A 21,643-nucleotide genomic window follows, 5' to 3' on the forward strand; every position below is an offset into this window, starting at 1 on the left:
GTAGAGTTGTTGTTAGGAGACAGCATCCAATGTATGTGATGATTGTGATTATGCTGTACATGCTGTATATGTCGGAGACTAAGACAAGTGTTACTGACTGTGAGGGTGACTTATTCTAGCAATATATTCTAACAATTCAATATTTGACTTCTCTGCTCAATCATTGGGCCAACTGATCAAGCATGCGTACGCACCCACACAGGTGCTGACACACACCCACATCCATATGTATATGAATACCACATCTATAAGTGTACACCCACACACAGAAACAAATATGTTATACAGTACTGTACTACAGTGGTTCCCAACCTTTACCAGTTACTGTACCACCAACATAATTTTTCTCTGCCCGGAGTACCCCTGAAGTACCTCCTCATGTGAATTTTACCAGTAGGCCTAAGGTCTCGTGAGTCTTCTCAAGTACCCCCTGTGGATAGGCCAAGTACCCCCAGGGGTCCTAGTACCCTGGTTGGGAACCACTGATGTACTCTATGTATTAATATCTTGCATGAGAGCGAGGAAAACATTATCCCAACATGAATTGGTCTATGCGATTAATCATGAAGCCTATGCAGGTGGCATGTTAATGTATCCTGATTCTAGATCCTCTGTGTGGCCTCTCAGGGGGTTGAGTAAGTGCCATGGTAGGCCTGGCCCTCCATCCCTCACTATGCTGGCTTTGACTGACAGGCTGCGTTTATCCACCTCCACACTTTATCCCTTTAGAACAACAGCCATCAATGTGAAGGAAGGATGGAGATAAACGAGTGGCCAGAGCCTCGGGAGCGCTTCCCAAGGATTTCCCATCCATCCAGCCAACACACCCATGCAAACACGCATGCACACGTCCCCCTCCCCTCTTCTCCACCCCTCAATCTCTCCAACCTTTTCTCCCTCTGCTTGTGTCTGACAGCACAGCCCAATTTTCCCCTTTCTCCAGCACAAATGAGCCAATTCAAGTATTAGCTACTTACCGAGGGAATAGCAGGTCCTGTGAATCTAACACATCTGAAAATGTTTTATAGACTTTACGGACCACTTGGAGAGAGAAAAATATGTGTGAGTGGCTAAGGGCACGTTCCAGGCGTATAGCGCTTGACACTCTTAATATAAATGGTAATAACACCACACAGGCTAAGAGCTTCTGAAGAGAGAGAGGAGAGGATGGAGAGAGAGAGAGAGAGAGAGAGAGAGAGAGAGAGAGAGAGAGAGAGAGAGAGAGAGAGAGAGAGAGAGAGAGAGAGAGAGAGAGAGAGAGAGAGAGAGAGAGAGAGAGAGAGAGGACACCAAGAAGAGAGAGGAAAGGAGGAAGAAAAGAGAGGAGAAAGAAGAGAACATGGCCATTTCACATAACTGTCACGTCTGCTGTATAGACAGGTAGAATGTTTACTCAGAGCATGTCCTACATGCTGAAAAGACAAAATGCAGTGAAGCCTGAGTGTGATTTATCTGCCAAAACTGTGGAAGGAATATTAATCATGGTTGTGCACCTGTGTGTACTGTATGTTCTGTATATGGCAGCTCCTATCCTGCCCTACACTGAGGAGACAGAACAGCCAGCATGCTGAGATTCAACCTCACATCTACTTCTGTCACAATGCTATGTCAGCCCAAGGCCCAGCAAGACAGGGGGAGGAGACAGAGAAAGAGCGCTGGGAAGAGGGAGGAAAAGAGTGGGGGAGACATATGTCTCCTGAGTGGTGCAGTGGTCTAAGGCACTGCATCGCAGTGCTAACTGTGCCACTAGATCCTGGTTCGAATCCAGGCTCTGTCGCAGCCGGCCGTGACCGGGAGACTCATGGGCGGCGCACAATTGGCCCAGCGTCGTCCAGGGTAGGGGAGGGAATGGCCGGCAGGGATGTAGCTCAGTTGATAGAGCATGGCGTTTGCAACGCCAGGGTTGTGGGTTCGATTCCCACGGGGGGCCAGTATAAAAAAAAAAAAAAAAATGTATTCACTAACTGTAAGTCGCTCTGGATAAGAGCGTCTGCTAAATGACTGAAATGTAAATGTATATGGAAAGAGGGAGGGGAAGAGAGAGTGGAAAGAGTGTTTGTGAATTGTCCCCTAGTTCTGAGTTAAAGAGATAAATAATGAGACTGATAGAGACTGGGGAGTCTGATAATGCGACAGAACGTGACGTGGTGGTGTCTCCCATGGTCTGCAAATTACACCACTGTTAGGGGAGTGTGTGTGTTTGTGTGTGTGTTTGTATAGGGAGGGGGTATTTTCTCTATAAATAGGACTGAAATATTAATATGGACAATCTGGCTCATTAAGAAAGAGATAGTGGCCTACATGAGCTTGACAAAAACAAACACACTTCCTTCAAAGACGGAAAACTGACGCGTGGTGCTACAAGCTAAACAGGCTCATCAAATATCTAATGAGCTTGATCGCTGAAAGAGCGCTAATACAGAAACCACTGGGTTCAAAGCCATTTAATAGAAATAAAGTGATAGTGTTCCATGATCTGTTTGGAGGGATATCTGCTCTCCATTGACATTAGGGCTGTTATCCCTAAAGCACACATCACACAAGTCACATGTATCATACACATGTCCTACAGTGGTAAAAAAAAAAGGATTGCAATGTTTGGGCTGACAGCAAAAACACAGTAGCCTCTGTGTTATTCCACTTTGAAGTGGATACAAAGTTGGAGCTGTGTCCCTCCTGAGGTGCACCAAGACTGGGAAAGGCTCTGTGATATCACCCCCTGGGACCATGGAAGATCTGAGGCTGAATCACAAGCCTTGTGCTTGGAAGTTACCAACGACAGACAGACAGGATGTGCTTCACTATGTGTCCTTGCTGGGAGAGAGCACATCAAGGAGATGTTTTGATGCTGTGCTCCATACATGGCTGAGCATTCCATGGGGGTTAAGACCTGGCTCTGTTCAATTCTCACAAATGGATGTCCATCAAAAAGGTCATGTGTAGCCTACTATAGGCACCTGTGGCTACAATGGCTATTAAAGTCACGTATACAATACAGGACCACTAGCTGGGATATTAAACATGTTTGGTGTGCGGAGCCCTTTGCAATCTGTCTTAAAACCCAATTGAAATGCATTACATGAAACATGTTAGAATGTTGGTCCCTCATTTTTCAATTTCGGGAGTATTGCTTTTGAGAAAACACAAAGCGGAAGCCTGTATCTGAAACGAGATTACTAAAAATGGTATCAAGCCAGCCCAGAACTGGGACAACATCTATTTGCCCTCTAGGTACTGTAGCATTGGGCTTTTAAAGAATGCTTGTGTTTTTCTGTGTCACTGAGGACAGGCCAGGAAATATAACATTATGTTAGGAATTGCACGCCTTCCTATCCAGAGGGAGGCCAATCATAAATAAAATAGAGAGAGAAAAAAAGGAGCTTGGCATGGCAGTCATCAGTTATCTTTGAAGGTTTAATGGAATGTAGCTACCAAGAAAGAGAGAGAGAGAGAGAGAGAGAGAGGAGAGAGAGAGAGAGGAGAGATAGAGATATAGAAATAGTGTGTGAAAGGGAGAGAGAGGGAGAAAGAGAGAGAGAGAGAGAGAGAGAGGAGAGAGAGATATATATAAATAGTGTGTGAAAGGGAGAGAGAGGGAGAAAGAGAGAGAGAGAGAGAGAGAGGAGAGAGAGATATATATAAATAGTGTGTGAAAGGGAGAGAGAGGGAGAAAGAGAGAGAGAGAGAGAGAGAGGAGAGAGAGAGATATAGAAATAGTGTGCGAAAGGGAGAGAGAGGGAGAAAGAGAGAGAAGAGAAATAGAGGAGAGGGATACAAAAAGAGAAAGAGAGAGCATGACAGTAACTAAAAATATATTCCTATTCCTATTCCTTCTCTCTGAATCCACCCAAAAAATACTAATTGTTGAAAATGATAATATTTTGACTTTGATATCACTGTGCAAGACGTTTGGATATATTGAGTGTATATTCTTGAATCAGCACAGAGATACTGAGAATCTGAACATGGTGAGTCTGGGACTCCAGTACCATACTCGTCACTCAAGTGCTTCACTATTTATCTCACTGCTATAAAACCTCCTCTCAGTCCACTAAAACCGTAGCTCTAAGACATTTACATTTAAGTCATTTAGCAGACGCTCTTATCCAGAGCGACTTACAGTTAGTGAGTACATTCATTATTTTTTGTATATATATAAAAAAATATATTATTATTATTTTTTCATACTGCCCCCCATGGGAATCGAACCCACAACCCTGGCGTTGCAAACACCATGCTCTACCAACTGAGCTACATCCCTGCCGGCCATTCCCTCCCCTACCCTGGACGACGCTGGGCCAATTGTGCGCCGTCGCATGGGTCTCCCAGTCACGGCCGGCTACGACAGAGCCTGGATTCGAACCAGGATCTCTAGTGGCACAGCTAGCACTGCGATGCAGTGCCTTAGAACACTGCGCCACTCGGGAGACGACTGGTCTCCTCTATCCTCCACTCTTTCCCTCACTCTCTCAACAATAAAGCCATTGTTCTTCATTTCCTCCTTGGACATCTTGTTCAGCTTCCTTCTTCTCCCTGACATGTTTTTGATTGCCATGCCACTCATTCCCTCGGACTGTACATTAAACTGACAGCAGATTGCAACTTCTGTAGCCTGGCATAGACTGCACACTATTTGTTTGATTGTATGCCCACACAGGCACACACCTAAACGCACCAACAAATCTAAGTCATATATCCATTGCACAGCATCATAGGCGTCTGTGTTGCCAAGACCTGGAAGGGTTCTAGCATAACTGAAGCATGGGCATTCTGGCAAGGTTATACTAAATGTTTTAAGAGTATCCACGGGCACTGAAAATAGAACCAGCGTACCAATCAATATCTATCTCTACATGTTAGCATTACTGTAGCAAGATCTAGATGTGTAGTGTTTCATTGCCTTACAGTGCTGGTGAGCTTCAAGCAAACGGAGTTGGGTGAGAGGAGAGGGGAACAAGAGCAATTTCTCATAACTGTGATAACACAGTATAAACCAGTCAGAGCTAGTATGATCTCAAGAGAGTCTTGCTGAAACACCAGGCCCACAGTGACAGGGATATGAAACCCACAAACAACTTTTCAAGTCAAAGTTACAGACAAATAAAAAGCTGAAAATATTGGAAATAAAAGAGAACGGCCCAGTGATTGTTTTTGTGTAAATATCAACACAACTAGGCACAAACGTACCCTACACACCACTACCATACATACAGATAGAGTACATGAGAGGATTCACAGGGTTATCACTATTCACCAGGGGCCCGATTCCGACTTAGGAAATTACGCCTTTCTTATGCACGCCTTTCCTACGTACTTCTCAGGAGTTGGTATTCAGACTTACCTCATGAAGGTGTGTAACGGGCTTTGCAGGCGTGGTTCCCTTACACTTGCTGAATAAATGTAATTCAACTGCTGAAAACCCTCCAACTTGCTGGCCAACAGAGTTTCTTGTGGAGTGTTCATTCAATAGGGTTTTTAGTACATTTATCTTAAGCCATCCCTTTAAATACGGTTTATCTTTTAGTTCGAATTTTGTCGACAGACTCAATAGAATATATCGAGAGAACAGGTAAAAAATATTAGGGATCAATTGAAATAAATTGATCTAAATATATGCATTTTCATCTCCGTTTCAGCACCAATTGGTAGATTTTAAAATACTCTGATCTTGTAGATTATTCAGGGTTAGGAAAGTATTTATGAATCATAGAAATTCATACGCACGAAAGAAAGAAAACGGTGGTTTGATTTTTCCACTTATTCATGAATTCCTCGCACGTAAAGGTGGTGGAATTATTAAGGAATTAAGTCAAGGTCAGAATACGACATATCTGTAGACACACCTCCACCACACCTTCATTTATTTGATCTCCACCTAAAAAAAAATAGCAGGTGAATAGCACACTATGATCATGTTTAAGTTCAAGGTCAGAGTTCGCATAGAGAGAGAAGTGCATAAAAAGGAAATTAAGTTCCATTTATGCGTGCTTAACTCAGGTCGGAATCGGGCCGAAGGTCATTTAGGCCAGGATAGCACTTTCTGTTTCACCCACTGCAAAAAGGTTGACGGAAATACAATTCCATTCATCACTGACATCTCTTATCTTTGATACTTTCAGCGCCATAGTGTGTGTGTATCAGAGTGTGTGTATGTATGTGTGTGTGTGCCTTTCACCTCCCTTTCCATATTGTGTGTTCATTTACAGTGGCTGTTTAATCTAAGCAGGTGGGTAAAGACTATCAGAGCTGGATCTGGGGCCCACAGACTCATCCCCTCATCCTTCCTTCCTCTCGTTTATCATGACAAACCTGGGAAGGAGGAGGAGGAGCAGGGAGGAAGCGGAGGAGAGGGGTGGAAAGAGGAGGAAGAGGCCAGGTTAGGCTGGACAGAATGGAAAGCTTAGCACCTCAGTGAGACTGAGATAGCAGTGAAATCACCTACTCCAGGGTGTCAACAGGGCATGGAGCGATAGAGCTGGAACACTCTCCTCTAACCACCTTAGAACACGGGAGCAGATGTGTGATATTACAGTGGGAGGACTTCCTCTCTGACACTGTGAACAGAGAGTTTCAGAGAGCTGTCCCTGCAATGAAAGATACTGCAATAACCTAATGTGAAGTCATTCTGACATTGTGTTAAACTGAGTTTTGAATGCGACTGCTGCAGTAGAGAGAGAGAGAGACAGAGAGAGAGATAGAGAAATGGTATCATTTATGCTGCTGCTCTTTGCTTTTCACGAAAGTGGCACGTTTGAGCTTGTTTTTATTGTTGGACAATGATTAGTCATCAAAGATCAAAGAGTTATTAGACTACAGTCATAGAGCCTCCGTGTGGTCAAAAGTTAGGAGATATCTAAATCAGTTAAAGAAGGATAGGCTACAATAACCAAGAGCCAACACGTAGTAGGCTGCTACTTTATATTCTGAATGGAGTTGTTGTTGTTTTGTAACTATGTAGGACGAGAAAGCGCATGCAGCCTCAATTAGCCTAGCTAGCTTAACTAGCTTCTCCCGGTTTGATGCAGTCAAGACAGGTACTACGTAATCATATTGTATGATAAATAACCTAGCTATGGCAGCTATTTGTCTACTATAGCACGAGTCAGCTTGGTTGGTTACTGTCTCTAGTCTCTCCTTCCCTCCTCCCTGTTCTGTGTCACTCGCTCACACTCACAGTAGCCTAAACACACAGGTCTCTATATTTTTATAATAAATGTATGCATATCGGGTCCAGATGGGAAAGCCCCAGGTTCATTTCGGAACAGGTCCAACTTTTTGAACCCTGAAGGCCTCTAACTAAATGCATTATTTATTTATGAAGCTACATTTTTCCGGAATCCGTTCAGAGACTGAGGGTAGGGATGTGATAGTGACATCAGATATGAGTGTTATAAAGTACGAGCAGGTAAGATATGGATGGATATAGATGGAGAGCTGTGCTTCATTCCTGCCTGGTTGTGCTTTGCATATTAACCAGTGTTTTACAGTTAAAACAGCAGGTAGGAAGGCAGCAGGCCCCCACTTAATCACACTATTGAAGGAGCTTATTAGAGAACAATTACTAAATGGCAAGGCTTGTAAATCATAAATCATTCATCAAGAGGACTTTACGAAATGAGAGCAGCATTTTGCAGCAAATCTCCTCTGTGTTGACAGCAGTGGCCTCATGAGTATTCATAGGAGTGGGCTCAGCCTCAGACCAGGGCCTGTTAGTGACAGTCACCAAGGACATCAGGCCATAGCTACAGTACAGGCTGCAGTACTGTCTCTCTGTTAGCACTAAGCATACTAGCACTACTGTTCATAAAGGCACCTAGAGTGCTTTTCTTTCTTTCGTTCTTTTGTTCTTTTACTTTCAGTCTTTCTAACTGTGCCCTCTCTCTTTCTCTCCTTGACACATATGATCCTATCTGAGAGTGGAACAACAGAAATGACCTCACAAACATGTGACAATGCTGTTTTGCTATTTTTCTCCAGTCTTTGATTAACCTCCCTTACGAGGCCAGAGCTTACATGCCTATTACAGCCCAGCTTATCTCTCATTCCATTGGATATAGTGCTACTTAATGGACCAATAACACTGAGGCTATGTGAGAGCTGTTGGCTCTCACATAGCGGAAGTGGAAGAAGGCGGATCACCACAGATGCGTATAATCAGCTACAAGTACTACTATTTATCATTAGTCAATGTCAATGGGGTTGTTTTTCTCTGTTGCAGGTGGAGTGTCTTTCTCCTTGCCATTGAGTGCCCTGTCTGAGGGTTCTCTCTCGGTCTCTCTCTCTCTCAAAGCATTGAAGAATCACTAGGGGGTTAGTATTACTGTAATGTTCTAAATGGGCAGTGACATTAAACAAATATTGGGTTGTACATAATGAGTATAAAAATAGATCATTAAAAATGGGCTAAGTTATATAGGGGCACATTACTATGATATATTTTTTTATGGAAAATAATCAAAGCTTGAGCCTTTGTCCATCAAATACTTGATCTCAGGCTGTACAACCACAGCGGGGAAAACCACAGCGACTGAATTCAGGTCAGCTCAAGAGGGAGAAGCAGAGATTTAGCGCTAACCAATTTAACTAGACCCACATTTTAAAGTAATGTCTCTGCAAAACCACCTAGGGTTTAGGGTACTTCCCAGACTAAACCTTATCATTGGCAATTTCCCTTCATAAAGGAATCCCTTGCTAAATCTACATATGATTGAGAGAGACCCGGTGCGCCTCAGTGTGTTGAGTATACATTTAGCTGCAAAGCCACTGTGTACCTGTGAATTAATATCCATATTACTAAAAAAAACTGTCACTCTTAATCTTCTGCCTTCAAAACAATTCAACAAAACCAACGCTGGCTGTCATGAAAATGTATATTATCACTGCTGTTTTCCTGCCAGAAAAAAAGTAGAGCACTCTCCTGTAATACAGGTCAGCACAGCACCTGTGACATTCAAAGGTAATGTACCATTAGCTGGAAACATATAATGACTAGCACAGCAAAGCATGATGGCAACGGGGTGCCCATGCACACACAATTACACAAAGGAACACACACAGACACGCATGCATGCACGCACATACACACATTCTGCCCTGCCACTGACATCTTTAATTACCTCTTAGACACAATCTCCTTCCTTGACTGTGTGTTAATTATGCACTTTTTCCACAGTGTGTTCCCCTCTCTCTCTCTCTCTCTCTCTCTCTCTCTCTCTCTCTCTCTCTCTCTCTCTCTCTCGCTCTCTCTGGGAAACGTATGTTAACATTGCCAAAGCAAGTGAAGTAGATAGTAAACAAAATAATCAAGACATTTCAAATGTCATATCATGTATATATACAGTGTTGTAACAATGTGAAAATAGTTAAAGTACAAATGGGAAAATAAATAAACATATTCACTGGTTGCCCTTTTCTTGTGGCAACAGGTCACAAATCTTGATGCTTTGATGTCACACTGTGGTTTTTCACCCAGTAGATAAGGGAGTTTATCAAAATTGGGTTTGTTTTCAAATTCTTTGTGGATCTCTGTAATCTGAGGGAAATATGTGTCTCTAATATGGTCATACGTTTGGCAGGATGTTAGGAAGTGCAGCTCAGTTTCCACCTCATTTTGTGGGCAGTGTGCACATAGCCTGTCTTCTCTTGAGAGCCAGGTCTGCCTACGGTGGCCTTTCTCAATAGCAAGGCTATGCTCACTGAGTCTGTACATAGTCAAAGCTTTCTTTAAGTTTGGGTCAGTCACGGTGGTCAGTTATTCTGCCACTGTGTACTCTCTGTTTAGGGCCAAATAGCATTCTAGTTTGCTCTGTTTTTTTGCTAATTCTTTCCAATGTGTCAAGTAATTCTCTTTTTGTTTTCTCATGATTTGGTTGGGTCTAATTGTGTTGTTGTTGTTGTCCTGTGGCTCTGCGGGGTCTGTTTGTGTTTGTGAACAGAGCCCCAGGACCAGCTTACTTAGGGGACTCTTCTCCAAGTTCATCTCTCGGTAGGTGATGGCTTTGTTATGGAAGGTTTGGGAATTGCTTCCTTTTAAGTGGTTATAGAATTTAACGGCTCTTTTCTGGATTTTGATAATTAGCGGGATCGGCCTAATTCTGCTCTGCATGCATTATTTTGTGTTTTTCGTTGTACACAGAGGATATTTTTGCAGAATTCTGCATGCAGAGTCTCAATTTGGTGTTTGTCCCAAATTTGTGAATTCTTGGTTGGTGAGCGGACCCCAGACCTCACAACCATAAAGGGCAATGGCTTTTGATGGCATATAAGGCCCTTCTTGCCTTGTCTCTCAGATCGTTCACAACTTTGTGGAAGTTACCTGCGGTGCTAATGTTTAGGCCGAGGTATGTATATGTTTTTGTGTGCTCTAGGGCAACTGTGTCTAGATGGAATTTGTATTTGTGGTCCTGGCCACTGGACCTTTTTTGGAACACCATTATTTTTGTCTTACTGAGATTTACTGTCAGGGCCCAGGTCTGACAGAATCTGTGCAGAAGATCTAGGTGCTGCTGTAGGCCCTCCTTGGTTGGTTACAGAAGCACCAGAACATCAGCAAACAGTAGACATTTGACTTCTTATTCTAGTAGGGTGAGGCCGGGTGCTGCAAACTGTTCTAGTGCCCTCACCAATTCGTTGATATATATGTTGAAGAGGGTGGGGCTTAAACTGCATCCCTTTCTCACCCCACAGCCCTTTGGAAAGACATGTGTGTGTTTTTTGCCAATTTTAACCGCACACTTGTTGTTTGTGTACATGGATTTTATAATGTCGTATGTTTTTCCCCCAACCCCACTTTCCATCAATTTGTATAGCAGACACTCATGCCAAATTGAGTCAAAAGCTTTTTTGAAATCAACAAAGCATTAGAAGACTTCGCCTTTGTTTTGGTTTGTTTGTCAATTAGGGTGTGCAGGGTGAATACGTGGTCTGTCATACGGTAATTTGGTAAAAAGCCAATTTGACATTTGCTCAGTACATTCTTTTCACTGAGGAAATGAACTAGTCTGCTGTTAATGACAATGCAGAGGATTTTCCCAAGGTTGCTGTTGATGCATATCCCACGGTAGTTATTGGAGTCAAATGTGTCTCCACTTTTGTGGATTGGGGTGATCAGTCCTTGTTTCCAAATATTGGGGAAGATGCCAGAGCTAAGGATGATGTTAAAGAGTTTAAGTATAGCCAATTGGAATTTGTGGTCTGTATATTTTATCATTTCATTGAGGATACCATCAACACCACAGGCCTTTTTGGGTTGAAGGGTTTGTATTTAGTCCTGTAGTTCATTCAATGTAATTGGAGAATCCAGTGGGTTCTGGTAGTCTTTAATAGTTGATTCTAAGATTTGCATTTGATCATGTATATTTAATTGCTGTTTGTTCTTGGTTATAGGGCCAAAAAGATTGGAGAAGTGGTTTACCCATACATCTCCGTTTTGGATAGATAGCTCTTTGTGTTGTTGTTTGTTTAGTGTTTTCCAATTTTCCCAAAAAGTGGTTAGAGTCTATGGATTCTTCAATTACATTGAGCTGATTTCTGACATGCTGTTCCTTCTTTTTCCATAGTATATTTCTGTATTGTTTTAGTGATTCACGATAGTGAAGGCGTAGGCTCAGGTTGTCTGGGTCTCTATGTTTTTGGTTGGATAGGTTTCTCAATTTCTTTCTTAGGTTTTTGCATTCTTCATCAAACCATTTGTCATTGTTGTTACTTTTCTTCGGTTTTCTGTTAGAGATTTTTAGATTTGATAGGGAAGCTGAGAGGTCAAATATATTGTTTAGGTTTTCTACTGCCAAGTTTACACCTTCACTATTACAGTGGAACGTTTAGAGTGGAACGTTAAGTTGTCTAAAAGGGATTGAATTTGTTGTTGATTAATAGTTTTTTGGTAGGTTTCGACACTACTTTCCTTCCATTTATAGCATTTCTTAATATTATTCAGTTCCTTTGGCTTTGATACCTCATGATTGAGTATTGCTCTGTTCAATTAGACTGTGATTTTGCTGTGGTCTGATAGGGGTGTCAGTGGGCTGACTGTGAACGCTCTGAGAGACTCTGGGTTGAGGTCAGTGATAAAGTAGTCTACAGTACTACTGCCAAGAGATTAGCTATAGGTGTACCTACCATAGCAGTCCCCTCAAAGCCTACCATTTACTATGTACATACCCAGCGTGCGACAGAGCTGCAGGACTTGTGACACATTTTTGTTGGTTATGTTGTCGTAGTTGTGCCTAGGGGGGCATTTGGGAGAGGGAATGCTGTCACCTCCAGGTAGGTGTTTGTCCCCCTGTGTGCTGAAGGTGTTAAGAATTTATATGCCTTTTAAGCAGCACATCAACTTTATTGGAGGAATAAAACATCCAAAAAATGACAACATGAAATTGAAATAATTTCAAACTGCCAATACCAGCCAAATCCACCAAATGTCAAATGATATTAATCTGTTGGCTGAGGACAGCAGAGGCTGCTGAGGTTCCGATGAAACCAAACAGAAGAAAGAGTGACATTTTGCCATCCAAGAACACCACACACTTGGCCGCTGGGTTGAGGGATCACTTGAGATTTTTTACTGGATCCTAAAGCTGTCTCTAAGCTGCTCCACATTATGTCCTGTCAGATCAATACGGGACCACCCTCTACTCTACTCCATCTTGACAGGAGGCTGTCTCCCATCCCCACTGGTCCTCATTCGTTCATTGGGGTTTTCTAGAATCCTCTCCTCCACTTTATACATCCTGATTTTTCCATTCCCTCTCCTTTCTCCCATATTTCCTATCCATTTTGTTTTCCATGTCCTTTAATCCCCTTTATCTCTCCAAACGACCCCCCCCCCCCCAACAGACCCCTCCCTCTCACCTCCACTGGGAACTTCCTGCCGTTGATGCTGTGTTCAGAGCCCTCTGATCCATTGCTCTGGCCCCAGTGGAACTCCACCTTCTCAGCCTTAAAACGCCCCGGCAGGCCTGCACCACGCACAAAGTAGTCATCCTTCAGCATGATGGCCACTGAGAGAGAAAGAGTGAGAGAGAGAGGGTCACCATATTATCATACTTCGTAATATTCACACACTAAAGGAACATAGTGAAAAATGACTTACGAATTAGCTAAACTTATCATGAATTAGTGCAAATTGCATAAACCAGACAGAACAAACACCAGTCACTCACACCAACTAATTTTTATGAACTTTTGCATTCACCACATTTTGTGTGGTTATCCTTAGATACAGTATATACTCCAGACTTGTATAGAGGCAGAGTTGCAAAGAAAAAGCCATATCTCAGACTGCCCATCTTAATCTTTTCTTTTTATTGGCCAGTCTGAGATATGGCTTTTTCTTTGCAACTCTGCGTAGAAGGTCAGCATCCCGGAGTCGCCTCTTCACTGTTGACGTTGAGACTTGTGTTTTGCGGGTACTATTTAATGAAGCTGCCAGTTGAGGACCTGTGAGGCGTCTGTTTCTCAAACTAGACACTAATGTATTTGTCCTCTTGCTCAGTTGTGCACCGGGGCCTCCCACTCCTCTTTCTATTCTGGTTAGAGCCAGTTTGCGCTGTTCTGTGAAGGGAGTAGTACACAGCGTTGTACGATATCTTCAGTTTCTTGGCAATTTCTCACATGGAATAGCCTTCATTTCTCAGAACAAGAATAGACTGACGAGTTTCAGAAGAAAGTTATTTGTTTCTGGCCATTTTGAGCCTGTAATCGAACCCACAATTGCTGATGCTCCAGATACTCAACTAGTCTCAAGAAGGCCTGTTTTATTGCTTCTTTAATCAGTAAAACAGTTTTCAGCTGTGCTAACATAATTGCAAAAGTGTTTTCTAATGATCAATTAGCCTTTTAAAATGATGAACTTGGATTAGTAAACACAACGTGCCATTGGAACACAGGACAGATGGTTGCTGATAATGGGCCTCTGTACGCCTATGTAGATATTCCATTAAACATCAGCCGTTTCCAGCTACAATAGCCATTTACAACATTAACAATGTCTCAACTGTATTTCTGCTTTTCTTTCAAAAACAAGGACATTTCGAAGTGACCCCAAACATTTGAGCGGTAGTGTATATCCAAAAATCTGGTCCTGGAGTGTCTTAACAAAATGAAACCAAAATATTTAGGCTGACTGTCATCCAGTGTCTAGAAAAATTGAATTGCGGTATATACAAATATGCACCTATTTTATGAGATATCGCCTCATTTGCATATTTCAATACAATATTTCTGAAAAGTTGAAATACAAAAAGTCTTAAATTGGTGTCTATATTCAACTGGTAAAACGTCATTGTGATATGAATCTTAAAGTTAAGATGCCTCGCCTTAACCTCTTAAGGACCGGACCCTTTTTTTCAATTTTGCCGTTTAGGCGCAATTTAGATTTTGGCCACTAGACGGCAGCAGTGTGTGTGCAAAGTTTCAGATTGATCCAGTGAAGCATTGCAATACTATTTTGTATCAAGTCTGCCCAAATGTCCCGAATTGGTCAATTGATACATTTTCAAGTACATAACTATAGAGAACATACCAAAATGATATGGTACAGTGGCTTGCGAAAGTATTCACCCCCTTGGCATTTTTCCTATTTTGTTGCCTTACAACCTAGAATTAAAATGTATTTTTTGGGGTTTTGTATCATTTGGTTTACACAACATTTTGAAGATGCAAAATATTTTTTTTTTGTGAAACAAACAGAAACAGAAAACTTGAGCGTGCATAACTATTCACCACCCCAAAGTGAATAGTTTGTAGAGCCACCTTTTGCAGCAATTACAGCTGCAAGTCTCTTGGGGTATGTCTCTATAAGCTTGGCACATCTAGCCACTGGGATTTTTGCCCATTCTTCAAGGCAAAACTGCTCCAGCTCCTTCAAGTTGGATGGATTTTCGAGACACAAATGAGAGAACACCTCACTCTGACCATTTTACTCAGCCTATCAGAGCTGGCTAGCGTGGCTGTTTACAGGTTAACGAGAGCATTCGTGACTAACTATTACTTTTTTTGCCTACGTTTACTGACACCAGTCAAATTCAGACGAGAGTGCTCTGAAATCGGAGTAGATAGCCAGAGTGAATTTGCAAACGCAAGAGATATGCTAACTGGATAACAGTCCTTCAAGTTTTTGCTAGCTAACCAAATGACACCTGCATCTCTAGCTGTGTATTGACACCAAAAAACAATATGAGGGGAAAAAGTCAGTCACTCACCCACTCCTCCAATGACATGACATGACATCCTCCTAGCAGCTAGCTAGCTAATGTTAGGCTCCGTGTTTTTAGCTTGCTACATAAATAGATACACCAGCCTATTAGCCACATTATCATTGACTTGTGATTATTGCCCTTCCTAGTTTGATTTTATTAACATTCCCAGACGTTTTTGTCCAAAATATTGAGTCATGGAAACTGAAACAGTGCATCCCGAATGGAGGCAACAAACAATGTACCAGGCCAGCTGTGATTTACAACCTGATAGCAGTATTTTTTGGACTACCAAGAAATGTATTGGTGAATTATATTAATCATGCATTGAACTGCATCCAACTATTCTTCCAACAATGCCTTCGTGTACATCATGGAATGCTGAGTCAAATAAAACATACAGTGCATTTGGAGTATTCAGACCGCTTCACTTTTTGCTCATTTTGTTACGTTACAGCCTTATTCTAAAATTGATTAAATTGTTTTTTTCCCCCTCATCAATCTGCACACAATACCTCATAATGACCAAGCAAAAACAGGTTTTTAGAAATTGTAAGTATTCAGACCCTTTACTCAGTACTTTGTTGAAGCACCTTTGGCAGCGATTACAGATTTGAGTCTTCTTGGGTATGACGCTAAAAACTTGGCACACCTGTATTTGGAGAGTCTCTCCGATTCTTCTCTGCAGATCCTGTCAAGCTCTGTCAGGTTTGATGGGGAGCGTCGTTGCACAGCTATTTTCAGGTCTCTCCAGAGATGTTCGAATGAGTGGCGCAGTGGTCTAAGGCACTGCATCGCAGTGCTAGCTGTGCCACTAGAGATCCTGGTTCGAATCCAGGCTCTGTCGTAGCTGGCCGCGACCGGGAGACCCATGGGGCGGCGCACAATTGGCCCAGGGTAGGGGAGGTAATGGCCGGCAGGGATGTAGCTCAGTTGGTAGAGCATGGTGTTTGCAACGCCAGGGTTGTGGGGTCGTTTCCCACGGGGGGCCAGTATGAAACATAATGTATGCACTCACTAACTGTAAGTTGCTCTGGATAAGAGTGTCTGCTAAATGACTAAAATGTAAATGTAAAATGTTCAAGTCCGGGCTCTGGCTGTGTCACTCAAGGACATTCAGAGACTTGTCCCGAAGCCACTCCTGTGTTGTCTTGGCTGTGTGCTTAGGGTTGTTGTCCTGTTGGAAGGTGAACCTTTGCCCCAGTCTGAGGTCCTGAGCGCTCTCGTGCGGGTTTTCATCAAGGATCTCTCTGTACTTTGCTCCGTTCATCTTTCCCTCGATCCTGACTAGTCTCCCAGTCCCTGCCACTGAAAAACATCCCCACAGCATGATGCTGCCACCACCATGCTTCACCAAAGGGATGGTGCCAGGTTTCCTCCAGACATGACGCTTGGCATTCAGACCAAAGAGATCAATCTTGGTTTCATCAGACCAGAGAATCTTGTTTCTCATGGTCTGAGAGTCCTTTAGGTTCCTTTTGGCAAACTCCAAGCGGGCTGTCATGTGCCTTTTACTGAGAAGTGGCTTCCGTCTGGCCACTCTACCATAAAGGCCTGATTGGTGGAGTGCTGCAGAGATGATTGTCCTTCTGGAAGGTTCTCCCATCTCCACAGAGGAACTCTGGAGCTCTGTCAGAGTGAACATCGGGTTCTTGGTCACCTCCCTGACCAAGGACCTTCTCCCCCGATTGCTCAGTTTGGCCGGGCGGCCAGCTCTAGGAAGAGTCTTGGTGGTTCCAAACTTCTACCATTTAAGAATGATGGAGGCCACTGTGTTCTTTGGGACCTTCAATACTGCAGAAATGTTTTGGTACCCTTGCCCAGATCTGTGCCTCGACACAATCCTGTCTTGGAGCTCTACGAACAATTCCTTCGACCTCATGGCTTGGTTTTTGCTCTGACATGCACTGTTAACTGTTAAAAGTATATATACAGGTGAGTGCCTTTACAAATCATGTCCAATCAATATAATTTACCACAGGTGGACTCCAATCAAGTTGTAGAAACATTTCAAGGATGATCAATGGAAACAGGATGCACCTGAGCTCAATTTCGAGTCTGACAGCAAAGGGTCTGAATACTTATGTAAACATTTTTTATTATTTTTTATTATTTTCTACATTGTAGAATAATATTGAAGACATCAAAACTATGAAATAACACATGTGGAATCATGTAGTAACCAAAAAAGTGTTAAAGATATTCTTCAAATAGCCACCCTTTGCCTTGATGAGAGCTTTGCACACTCTTGGCATTCTCTCAACCAATAAATCACAGACAGTGTCACCAGCAAAGCACCACACACCATAATACCTCCTCCTCCATGCTTTACGGTGGGAAATACACATGTGGAGATCATCCGTTCACCCACACTGCTTCTCACAAAGACACAGCAGTTGGAACCAAAAATCTCCAATTTGGACTCAAGACCAAAGGTCAAATTTCCACCAGTCTAATGTCCATTGCTCGTGTTTCTTGGCCCAAGCAAGTCTCGTCTTCTTATTGGTGTCCTTTAGTAGTGGTTTCTTTGCAGCAATTCGACCATGAAGGCCTGATTCACACAGTCTCCCCTGAACAGTTGATGTTGAGATGTCTCTGTTACTTCAACTCTGTGAAGCATTTATTTGTGCTGCAATTTCTGAGGCTGGTAACTCTAATGAACTTATCCTCTGCAGCTTCCATTCCTGTGGTTGTCCTCATGAGAGCCAGTTTCATCATAGCGCTTGATGGTTTTTGCGACTACACTTGGAAGAAACTTTCAAAGTTTCAAAGTTCTTGACATTTTCCGTATCGACTGACCTTCATGTCTTAAAGTAATTATGGACTGTCGTTTCTCTTTGCTTATTTGAGCTGTTCTTGCCATAATATGGACTTGGTCTTTTACCAAATAGGGCTATCCTCTGTATACCCCCCCTACCTTGTCACAACACAACTAATTTGCTCAAACGCATTAAGAAGGAAAGAAATTCCACAAATTAACTTTAAAGAAGGCACACCTGTTAATTGAAATGCATTTCAGGTGACTACCTCATGAAGTTGGTTCAGAGAATGCCAAGTGTGTGCAAAGCTGTCATCAAGGCAAAGGGTGGCTATTTGAAGAATCTTAAATATAAAATATATTTTGATTTGTTTAACACTTTTTTGGTTACTATATGATTCCATTTGTGCTATTTCATAGTTTTGATGTCTTCACTATTATTCTACAATGTAAAAAATAGTAAAAATAAAGAAAAACCCTTGAATGAGTAGGTGTGTCCAAACTTTTGACTGGTAGTGTAAATCAGCTTGAAAATCTATGGCAAGACTTGAAAATGGCTGTCTAGCAATGACCAACAATGAACTTGACAGATCTTGAAGAATTTTTAAAATAATAATGTGCAAATATTGTACAATCCAGGTGTGCAAAGCTCTTAGTAATCGCTGCCAATGCTTCTATAAAGTATTGACTCAGGGGTGTGAATACATATGTAAATGAGATATTTCAATATTTCATTTTCAATACATTTGTAAACATTTCTAAAAACCTGTTTCCACATTGTCATTATGAGGTATTGTGTGTAGATTGATGAGGAAATGTTTTAATTTAATCCATTTTAGAATAAGGCTGTAACATAACAAACATTTGGTTCAGTCTGTTTTCCAACAGACACTGGGAGACATAACAAACATTTGGTTCAGTCTGTTTTCCAACAGACACTGGGAGACAAATTCACCTTTCAACAGGAAAATAACCTAAAACACAAGGCCAAATCTACACTAGAGTTGCTTACCAAGACAACATTGAATGTTCCTAAGTGACCTTGTTACAGTTTTGACTTAAATCAGCTTGAAAATCTATGGCAAGACTTGAAAATGGCTGTCTAGCAATGACCAACAATCAACATGACAGATCTTGAAGAATTTTTAAAAGAATAATGTGCAAATATTGTAGATCGGTGAGAAAAAATTATATTGAATCCATTTTGAATTCAGGATGTAACACAACAATGTGGAATAAGTCAAAGGGTATGAATACTTTCTGAAGGCACTGTATCTTCTCAGCCACTTCTAATTGTCTCTGCAAGTCCATTGTTATTTCATCATTCTCTATTGAAATAAAGTGGGAACTGACAGAGGGGTATATTTTTGGTATTCTCAAATTTGTCTGAATAGACCCACATTTAATGAATCAATATGACCTTAAATAAATGCTCCCATTGTCAAACCAATTTCTTACCATCATTGAATTTCAGAATCGTTTCTACTCCTCCTTTCACAGAAGATTTTTGTCTCATTTCGAAGAAGCACTCAACTGGCCTGGTTTGTCATCTTAACGTCTTCAGCAAAGTCTGAAACTTGAGACATTTCAAACTAAATACACCAGGCCTGTTTAATGCATTGACTTAGTTTGACATTTCTCAGGTCGGACACTCTGCCAAAGTCTTTGACCCTTGAACAATTGGCTGGTCTATCACAGTTTATTTCCCCTCCCTGTGTAGTTTGTTTCCTCAGGGAGATATTGGAGATTTTAAGAGATGTGTTGCTTGGTGCTTTTACAAGGTTGTTGGCACTCCCTCTGAAATTCTACAAGTCTGCATCCAGGATGCTAAGGTTACACTAAGTATTAGGGCATCCTGTGGGAGACTGGCCTTCTTGGCATACCTCATAATACCACTGAGACTGCAAGACACAAATGGCAGCCAAATCAAAGCTGAGGGATTAACAATGCATAGTGTGCTTAAGGCGTTGCTTAGCATCTACTGCATGGGACTCAAAGCAGAGAAAGGTGATGTGGAGGGAGACTACCACTGTGGCTAAGCTGAATACACTCCACTGTATTGCTGCTACGTTTAGTCTCATTTTATGGTTACGGTTTATGCTAACAGGCTAGCGGAAGGAATGGCATGGCAGCTTACATTAGCGCTCAGAGCACGGCAGGTATAAAAAACACATTTCTTGCTCTCTATTTTCATCATTTGTTTTTGCCTTTTGTTGATTCAGAGTCCTAATCCAGCCTGCGAGGGGAAGGCAGGCCCTGGGAGTTTCATTAGCGATGGGAGCCAGTGTTTGGGAACGCTAACAGGCGAGCAGGAATTAGATGCTAAGCCAGCGAGACCTTGTACGGCAGTGCGTGAAAACAGGGGGCTGATATGGATATAAAGCCTTGATCAATGCAAATATTTCTTCAAGACTTGAAGACTCCAAGTCCTCATGAATTTCTTCAAAGGTTTATTTGATATGATTCTGGGAAAGTACTCTCCCTTCATCCTTCTTCATCCAGCCGCCCTCCTCTCCCTCTCAAAAACCCTGATACTATTCTTCTGGCCGTGAGACATATAATGACTTCCTGCTTCAAGGTGAAATGGTCAGAGTTCAGCCGAGGCTACAGTTTTCACAGAAGCATGAGGACTTTGAGAAGAAGCTGATTGAAGCATCCATTATTCAGAGATGCTTACCCCTTCCTTTTTGGTTTACCGCACTGTTCATCAGCCACCCCCTTCAGGTGATTACTTCACAGATGCTCAGCTGTCATTTATAAATAGTGGAGAATGTGCTGTATAAATAATGCATGGCACAACAAGAGGACATTTGTCTTGTTAGGCATGCATTATGTAGTAAGCAGAGATAAGAAGCTGTGCGCTATTTCATTCCGCAGCTGTTGTTTGTGTTAGCACTTTATTTGATTCGGTGGGCTGCTACGCTACGCTAACGCGCTGTGCTAACCTGTACTACACTGGTGCTCCCCCACCATGCCTCAGCTCAGGGGTGGCCCTCATCCTTTAACACACCGTGGCCTTGGGAAGAGACGGCTGTGGCCATCAGAGTCTCGGAAAAACACCACACGATCAGGGACAGAATTTCTCATGCTGAGTGAGCTGAGGAGTCTCTTTCTCTCTCTCTCTCTCTTTAAGTCTCCTCTCTAACACTGAGTGATGACAGGGACGCTAATAAACTGCTCGGGGGGGGGGGGGATCCAGTCAGCCTATTCCCAGGTGAGAAGACGTACAGTCCCTCACCAGATGAACCTGCCTCTCTTTCATCTCAACAACAAGCCATTCACTCACTCCTCACTCACTCACTCACTCACTCACTCACTCACTCACTCACTCACTCACCCCCCCACTACACTACAGTGAGGAATGTGTATGGGCCATTCACTCGCTCACTACTAGAGAGGGAGATGGAAATAACACCAGCGTTAGCCTTGATAGAAATATGGCAAGCTTTATGGGTAAAAATATCTTCAATATATGATAGAACAGTTTAAGAGGAACACAATAGATCACTCACAGACAGTGGGATTACATGTTATACAAGGCGTACGTATGTGCCCACAATTTTAAAAGCAGATACAGGGGTCCATTAGGGGTCACCATTTGGGAGAGATGGACCAGGGACAACACCAGTTCATATATGACACATCGTGTCCAGAGAGATTCATAAAATCAAATATCTGGCAATACAGAAAT

The 21,643-nt window shown here is 42.4% G+C and overlaps 1 protein-coding gene across 2 annotated transcripts in view; it reads right to left on the reverse strand.

Annotated features, from left to right (window-relative positions):
* Positions 1-21,643, reverse strand: part of LOC121577761 (receptor-type tyrosine-protein phosphatase gamma-like) — a 283,598-nt gene that overhangs the window by 68,112 nt on the left and 193,843 nt on the right. For both annotated transcript variants that reach the window (XM_045223696.1, XM_045223695.1), the window contains exon 4: positions 12,850-12,998. In XM_045223696.1, the coding sequence (XP_045079631.1) occupies positions 12,850-12,998 (149 nt within the window). The remainder of the gene's footprint in view (positions 1-12,849; positions 12,999-21,643) is intronic.

This window comes from Coregonus clupeaformis, chromosome 12, assembly GCF_020615455.1.
Source record: "Coregonus clupeaformis isolate EN_2021a chromosome 12, ASM2061545v1, whole genome shotgun sequence".
Classification (NCBI taxonomy): Eukaryota; Metazoa; Chordata; class Actinopteri; order Salmoniformes; family Salmonidae; genus Coregonus; species Coregonus clupeaformis.